The sequence below is a fragment of the Oratosquilla oratoria genome, chromosome 9, assembly GCF_046742065.1.
Source record: "Oratosquilla oratoria isolate Oo_2021 chromosome 9, ASM4674206v1, whole genome shotgun sequence".
NCBI classification, from domain to species: domain Eukaryota; kingdom Metazoa; phylum Arthropoda; class Malacostraca; order Stomatopoda; family Squillidae; genus Oratosquilla; species Oratosquilla oratoria.
Genome location: NC_134785.1, coordinates 2,565,838 through 2,573,823, shown reverse-complemented (window position 1 = coordinate 2,573,823; position 7,986 = coordinate 2,565,838). Strand labels below are relative to the sequence as shown.

Here is a 7,986-nt window from a genome sequence, read left to right as displayed (position 1 = left end):
CTGGTTTTCAGTTAGTGAAACATTCTGGTTATCTAGATCCCCCAGGAAAGTTTTTAGTTCAAGTAAGCGTTTGATCATCAAATAGGTGCTATCCCAGCATGTTGCTTGGTCTAAAAAAGTCCCATTTCCAGCTCGTCTCTTGAGAATAGCATAATTTTTTTGTGTTCTGGCTGCAATTGCTACTTGCCTCAGTTTTCCAATGAGAGTAGCTGCATGTCGATCCTTCAATCCATCTCTAATTGCTAGTTGCAGCGAATGTACAGCACAACGCATATGTTGAATTGTAAATAATTCAGCTACTTCTTCAATAATATCTAAATACACTCTGGCTCTTCAGTTCTATTGAGATTTCAGGAATGTTCTCTTCATCATCACACGTTTTTGTAGTCTCAGTTGCTTTATTCATTTTCTCAATTGTGCTCAGCAAATTTGAAGCGTTATCAGTTACAATACGTAGAACTTGCTCTTTTTTAATTTCAAAATCTTCTAATACATCTTCCAACTTACGAAGATATTCACTAGTGTGATGTGCACGAGTATCTTTAACTCCCAATGTCCGTGTCACTATCTTATCATTCTTGTCGACAAACCTCACATTAATGGCAAAATAGTTGACTGGCGTGTGCATGCATCCATTTTTATATAGACAAAGCATCCCTTTAGACTTTTTCTAAGTTCGTCTTTCTTATTCTTAGCCTCTTTAGTTACAAGTCTCCTTGTACTCTCTCTATCCAGTGAAACTTAAACTTTTCTAGCCATTTCTCCATTTAAACCGAGAAAGGTTGGTTGTGAGAAAAATGATATAGATACACTATTTTTCACTACCATTTTAGTGATGTAACTCTTGAACCTCTGTGATGTTGTTACGGTAACTTTATCAGTAGTAAAGAAAGTTGATATTTGGGATTGTCTTCCAGAAGATTTCTCATCCTTCTTAGCTGAAGTAGATGGAGTGCTTACATTGCTGTCTTCTTTATCTTTTCCTATTTACTTCTTCTAGCTCCTTAGGATGATGGCGTTGTGTCTTCAAGTTTGATGTTCTTGAAGGAACACTTTTTTCGGAACCAGTGAAAACTACTGATTTTCGATTCACATTTTTAACCATCGTCATCATCTATGATACACTGACACTGATAATATTTTCCGTCTGCTGTGACTGCAAAGTTTTCAAAGACTGCCGACTTTGTTGGAACTTTTTTTTTGCCACTCTTGTATTTTTGAAAGGGGATTTATGATCGGAACTTCGGTAACTTTTTAAATGTGAAAAAATGAAATATTTCCTGAAAAGGGGAGGAAAGAAAAAAAAATAGGATAATCGATTAAATATCTGTAACATTTGAAGTTAAAACATATTGGACTATCAGCCATATGCCAAGAAGAAAATATAGTGCCCCCTTAAATCTAACCATAGCTAATTTTCTCAGTTTCATGCCCTTAAAGTCAAGAAGAAATGGATTTCATAAATGTGTCAAATTAATGGAACTTTATACATTTATCGAATCCATCATTATTAAAAGTACATGTATATGATTTTGAGGAAAAATGAGTTCATAGTAAAACTAAGGGGAGACTATAGTTTCGTTTTGGCAATTAATCACATTTCAGTTATAAAAGTGTAAATTTAACTGGAGTCTGAGTCGTTATAATTTTAGCGACTCAGACTCAGACTCTTGGAGATGTAATAATTGGGAAAACATTTTATTAGAGGGGATTCTATGAATTTTCTTCTAAAACTGCATTTTATTTTATAAATGATTTCAGCGTCATCCCAATTTATATATATATATATATGTATATGTATATATTATTATATATATATATATATATATATATATTGTATATTTTGGGCGCAGATTCTTACTAATACACACTGTTAAACACGACAGCATTTTGACACTAATTTTCTGAATGCCGACATTTCAAATTGTTCTCACAGTAGATCTCGTTTCAGGGGGCTGGGCAAATACAAACCTTCCATATTTTAATTGCCGTTTCGACTTCAGGTAGTCACCTTCAGAATAGTATACAAGAATTGGCACAGTCTTACACAGCTACATATTACACAATTGACAATTTTGTCCAGACAATATGGATTTTAAATATAGGCCACTTGGGAATGCATATATATATATATATATATATATATATATATATATATAGTGTGTGTGTGCGTGTGGTGATCATACTAGTCCTGCATATTCTTATCTGGATCGGATAAGTCTCTTGTCTATTCATCGACGTCGTGAAAAGCCATGTTTATGTTGAGCAATGTGTCGCCCACAATCTTGCTGATATGTTCAAGATAACGTATCTGCAACAAACACTCTAAAATCCTTTTCTGATTTTTTATTTTGTGGATGCCTTGCTTCCCATTGATTTTTTTTTCAAATATATATATATATATATACGCAATGTATCAAATGTATCTATATATGTATATGTATTCAAATATAGATGTATCAACATACTACGAGAGGTAATAGTGTTGCTGGACGTTAGGTCAAGGGGGAATTGGAGGTTTTGCATTGGCGGGTGGTAGCAGGACATTTGGTCACTAGAGGACGTTCGCTTTTACCATCCAGCCTAGTTGTTTAGCTGTAAGGAAGTAAATGTGTCACTCTGTATTATTAATGGTTGGGGTGTATTGTGAGATGTAAACTTTCTAAAACCTGTAGTTTCTTGTGATTGTTGAACTGGGTTAAGTATTTTTGTGTTGTACGTAATGTTACATTCACCAACTCACACAAATTGGCTCTTATAATACTACAAAAACAAGTCTTCAGCCTTATCGTGAAAAACAACTTTACTGAAGACAGCTACCTTAGACTGATGTGGTATACCAGTTCTTGGCCCGAAGAAGGTTGCAAACTTCTCCCCAATGCCTCGTACATTGGTGTTGCCACAACCTCTGTGGGCAGGAGACTCCCAATGCATGCTCGTGAAGGTAGCGTACGCAAACACATGACACAAGCACCCAAAACTCGTACCAGGCAAGAACTAGTCAACACGCCTACCTCCCCTAATATTTTCATATATATAAATATTGATCTGTATATTCGGTTTTACTTACCTGAAGATGGTTGTTCGAGTCAATCGAAAGTTTGTGTGTTGATATATATATATATATATATATATATATATATATATATATATATATATATATATATATATATATATAATTGTGTGTGTATTGGGTACAATGTGCCGTAGTTTTGTGGTTCAACTCTAGCTGAAAGCCCTATGGTCGCCAATCGACCGCGGGACAGCGGAATGTCGTCCAAGCACCTGCGGGCACACATCAGACGAACAGAGTTGAACAAAAGTTTGGTAACACAAAACCTCTTATGTAAACATGCATTTTATCGTTTGTGTATTTTGTAAATTTAATTTAAAGTTCGATGTTTTATTACATAGAAAACGTGGTTTCATATTTTGTAACATAGAAATTGTATTGTGAGAAGGATTAGGTCCACATTTGTCCACCGTCCACTTTTTTTCTGAAGATCGTGTTAGTCTGAAATAACATATTTTGTGCTTGTAAACCGAAAATTCTTTAAGTCCTTTAGGGGGACAGATTGTTACAAGATTATCGAATTCTACACATTGGGGTTGTTTGAACATTTAGAGGAACGTTTCTACAATTTGACGTCGTAAGCTTTACGTCATATGTATGACGTCACATGTATGACGTCACGTTGCCGTTATGATTACTTACGTGGAATGGAAGTAACTAAATTATAATATAAACTTTTGAGCGAGATGGTATGGAATTAACCTTTTATAATTTTGTTTCTATAATTTTGGGTTCACAACTGAGAGCATCACGTAGTTTCATTTAGTAAAGATAAAATGTTGATGGAAATTCAAATAGTTTTGTGGTTTGGCAGAAGGCATTGTCTGTGTCGTCGTGTAGTTTGGGAGCTTTTAAGACAAAATACTAAAACCTAGGTAGGATCTGCAGTGTTTTGGTCGAAAATAATATCACTACTTTCGGAAGGGGTGCCATATGGGTTAAAACTAGCCATTGCCTTTGTTACATATGTAATTATGACGGACAGACAGGGAAATGAAACCACCAATTATGTTTATTGTATAATCCTCCCTATATTCTGTTGACAAACATTATTAGGTATTTAACAAAGGCAATGGTCAATTTTACCCCATGTGGCTACTTTTGCCCCCTTCCTACGGTACATACATGAAAAATAACATTAAAGTATACAGTACACAGCATATGCACCTTGTAAGTCCCCTCCCACCTCCACTTCTACACCACTCTCTCTCCCGATTTGTCGTCGATGCTTTATCTATCCGTTAGCCTTGGCATTTTTTTTTATTACAATTGTTTTATTTTTTATACATTTCTTTATTATTCCATTCCACTTTTTTCGCGAAATTGAAATTCTCTGAATTACCCCTGGAAGCTGACAAACATCCATAGTTTTAGACGTTACGGAATTGCCCACCTAACAAGACTTGTCACAAGACCGTTTTAAGAGTTCCTTGTACGAGGTACTTGCACAAAATCCCAAATAAAACTTGTACATTCCGAGTTTACTACAACTTTACTTGCACACAGATTTATAATAGAATACATACAATTAAGATTTTGCTGAAAGCAAACGAAATGCATCACACTGGACACATTTGAACATTTCAGTATAATTACCAATCACACCCGTAACAAGTTGAGCATACTGGCATTTTACTTGTGGGACAGCCATAATATTTTTAGATATATTTGAAGTGGATAAACACCATTAAGAAAAAATGAGCTGGTTATAGGCACGCTACAAAAACGTTGAAATTTGAAATGTGTGCAGAATAGTCGACTTCACAAACGAACGACGCAGTTTCGTTTCCCAAAGAGTTTCGGTCATTAGGAGACCTCCCTACCTTACAAATGGAATGAAAAAAAAGAAAAAAAAAAAATGGCGAGACGGTAACAACCTCGATATGGTAGGTGTTATTGCATATTATTCCTCCCCCCCTCTCTCCTCCCCCACCCCCTCTCTCCTCCCCCACCCCCTCTCTCCTCCCCGACCCCCCTCTCTCCTCCCCGACCCCCCTCTTTCCTCCCCGACCCCCCTCTTTCCTCCCCGACCCCCCTCTCTCCTCCCCGACCCCCCTCTCTCCTCCCGGACCCCCCCCTCTCTCCTCCCGGACCCCCCCTCTCTTTCCTCCCCGACCCCCCTCTTTCCTCCCCGACCCCCCTCTCTCCTCCCCGACCCCCCTCTCTCCTCCCCACCTCCCACTCCCTCTTCCCCAAACTCCCTTCGTTATCAAGAACTCCTTGGTACCGCCAGCAGTCTTTGCTGAACTTACAACGACTCCCTTCATGGGTTACCAGTTGCTCAATAACCTACCGACCCACCCACTCACTCCCTTCCTCCCCTCGTTGCCCCCCCGCCCCCTACTCCAGTAAACAACCCTCTCATTTCTACCTCTGTACTCCCTCCTCCCTCATCTATTCCTTCCTCTCTTCCCTCTCCACCTTCCTCTCTTCCCTCTCCACCTTCCTCTCTTCCCTCTCCACCTTCCTCTCTTCCCTCTCCTCCTTCCTCTCTTCCCTCTCCACCTTCCTCTCTTCCCTCTCCACCTTCCTCTCTTCCCTCTCCTCCTTCCTCTCTTCCCTTTCTTCCTTCCTCTCTTCCCTCTCCTCCTTCCTCTCTTCCCTCTCCTCCTTCCTCTCTTCCCTCTCCTCCTTCCTCTCTTCCCTCTCCTCCTTCCTCTCTTCCCACTCCTCCTTCCTCTCTTCCCACTCCTCCTTCCTCTCTTCCCTCTCCTCCTTCCTCTCTTCCCTCTCCTCCTTCCTCTCTTCCCTCTCCTCCTTCCTCTCTTCCATCTCCTCCTTCCTCTCTTCCCTCTCCACCTTCCTCTCTACCATTTCTCCCATTCGTCGCCCCTCCCTCCCTCCCTCCTTTCCTTCCTTCTCCATCCACTCCTTTTACACGTGGCCCCACATCCTTTTCCCCCACACAAACGCCATCTTCGTTTCCTCAACGCCTTCCCCCACCCACTCCCCCGCTTCCGCTAGACTCTCCCCTCCAGCCTCTCTCCAATTCCCCCAGCCTCTCCCCTTCCCTCTCCCCTTCCCCCTCTTCCGCTTACTTCTCTCCCCCACCTCCTCTTCCCCCTTCCCCAACTCCCCCAGTGGACCTCTTCCACCTCACTTTCCCCGTCATCGCTCTTGTTTTTCTTCTGATTTTGTTTACCTACATTTGGTGACTGTCGCCTTCAGGGTCTTATTATTTTTTCATCTAATTCACTCACTCCATCTTGTATATATAATATATATGTATGTATATATATATATATATATGTATATAATGTATATGTGTGTATGTATATATGTGTATGTGTGTGTATATATGTGTATGTATATATGTGTGTATGTATATATGTATATGTATATATGTATATATATATATGTATATATATATATGTGTATATATATGTGTATATATATTTGCAGCCCTCTTTGGTGTTCATGTCAAGCATAAGACCCAGAGTTATTGAAAATGTGCAATTTGTTTCTCACCTTCGCAATATATATTATCTAACATCTCTCAAAAGTTGAGGGAACTTTTTACGATAAAGTATTTATCGCACACCGGGAAGAAAACTTGGGACAAAAGAAGAGGAATCGAAGTTTGTCGACATTTGTATAGTGCTATCTTGTCGCCATGTCTCTCTTAGCAATCCTGCATTTAAACGCTGATAAACACGGGTCGTTGATAATCTGTGGACGCGATGCGAGAGTGCATTCGAGTTGTATTGAAAGATGTTTGTATACAGACAGGAAAAATATTGTTAAAAATATAAAATCTAATCGTATAAAATGTAATATTAAAATCTAATTGTATAAATGGAGTATAAAAATCTAATTGTATATATGTAATATCAAAATCTAATCGCATTTACAGTAATAAAAACAAGTGTTTGAATAAATAGGGGAGTAATTATGATAATACCCTCGAAAATATAAAAATCTATAAATTAGGTCCTTTTTTTTATACCAACTAATCCAACCGAAACCAATCCAGCCGAACCCAACCTTCAAGTCCACTTTTAGTCTCCATTTTCTATCATTTATTACATTTTGATTATCTGTTTCTTGTTACTTTATTCATTTGTATATTTTATTGGTATTTTTGTATTTGTACTTTATTTTTGTGTATTAATTTTTTATTAATTTAATTTTACTTTGTTAGTATATTTCATTCATATTTTTGTAAATCTTGTTCATATTGTGTGTTTTTGTTCATATTTTGTTTTAAGTATATGTTTGTATTTCATTGATTAACAAGTTAATGGATACGTTTTACTGAATATTTTTTATTTTAATTATATTTAATTGTATCTTGTTGACTTGATTAATTAGCTTAATAATGGATGCATTTTTACTGGGCAATATTTTTGTATATTTGAAGTATTTTTTTGTATTTTATTGACTAATTACTTTAATAATGGATGTATTTAATGAGCATTTTTGTATATTAAGTATATTAATTCATTATTTTAATAATGGATTTAGTTTTACTGAGCAATATTTTTGTACATTTTAAGCATTTGTCATTGAATAGTTATTAGCTTTGATTGGATTATAATTTATATTTTTTTTATGATGGGTGCATTTTTACTGAGCAATATGTCCTTCGGACAATCTGTCTAGTTCTCAAAGCTTCGCTGGCACGCGAGTACAGCCTTTCCTGTTCAGTTATCAGTGCCTCGTTGCTGCTGTCTGACCTTATCGGATAAGAACCCATATCGCTACGCCTTGCGTTGGTCCGCCTCGATCGAAGTACACCTAGCGCGCTCTCTCTCTCTCTCTCTCTCGCTCTCTCGCGCTCTCTCTCTCTCGCGCTCTCTCGCTCTCGCGCTCTCTCGCTCTCTCTCGCTCGCTCTCTCTCTCTCTCTCTCTCTCTCTCTCTCTCTCTCTCTCTCTCTCTCTCTCTCTCTCTCTCTCTCTCTCTCTCTCTCTCT

The 7,986-nt window shown here is 38.0% G+C and overlaps 2 protein-coding genes across 9 annotated transcripts in view; one reads left to right on the top strand and one right to left on the bottom strand.

Annotated features, from left to right (window-relative positions):
* The window catches only part of LOC143027906 (uncharacterized), a 3,817-nt gene extending 824 nt beyond the window's left edge, over positions 1 to 2,993 (bottom strand). The window contains exons 1-2 of the mRNA XM_076189551.1: positions 2,821 to 2,993; positions 1 to 1,280 (exon numbers count right to left, since the gene is read on the bottom strand). The exon at positions 1 to 1,280 is cut by the window's left edge and continues 824 nt beyond it. Of these exons, the coding sequence (XP_076045666.1) occupies positions 1 to 273 (273 nt within the window). The 5' untranslated portion in view covers positions 274 to 1,280; positions 2,821 to 2,993. The remainder of the gene's footprint in view (positions 1,281 to 2,820) is intronic.
* BicC (protein bicaudal C) overlaps positions 1 to 7,986 on the top strand; it is a 202,672-nt gene that overhangs the window by 139,975 nt on the left and 54,711 nt on the right. The window lies entirely within an intron of this gene.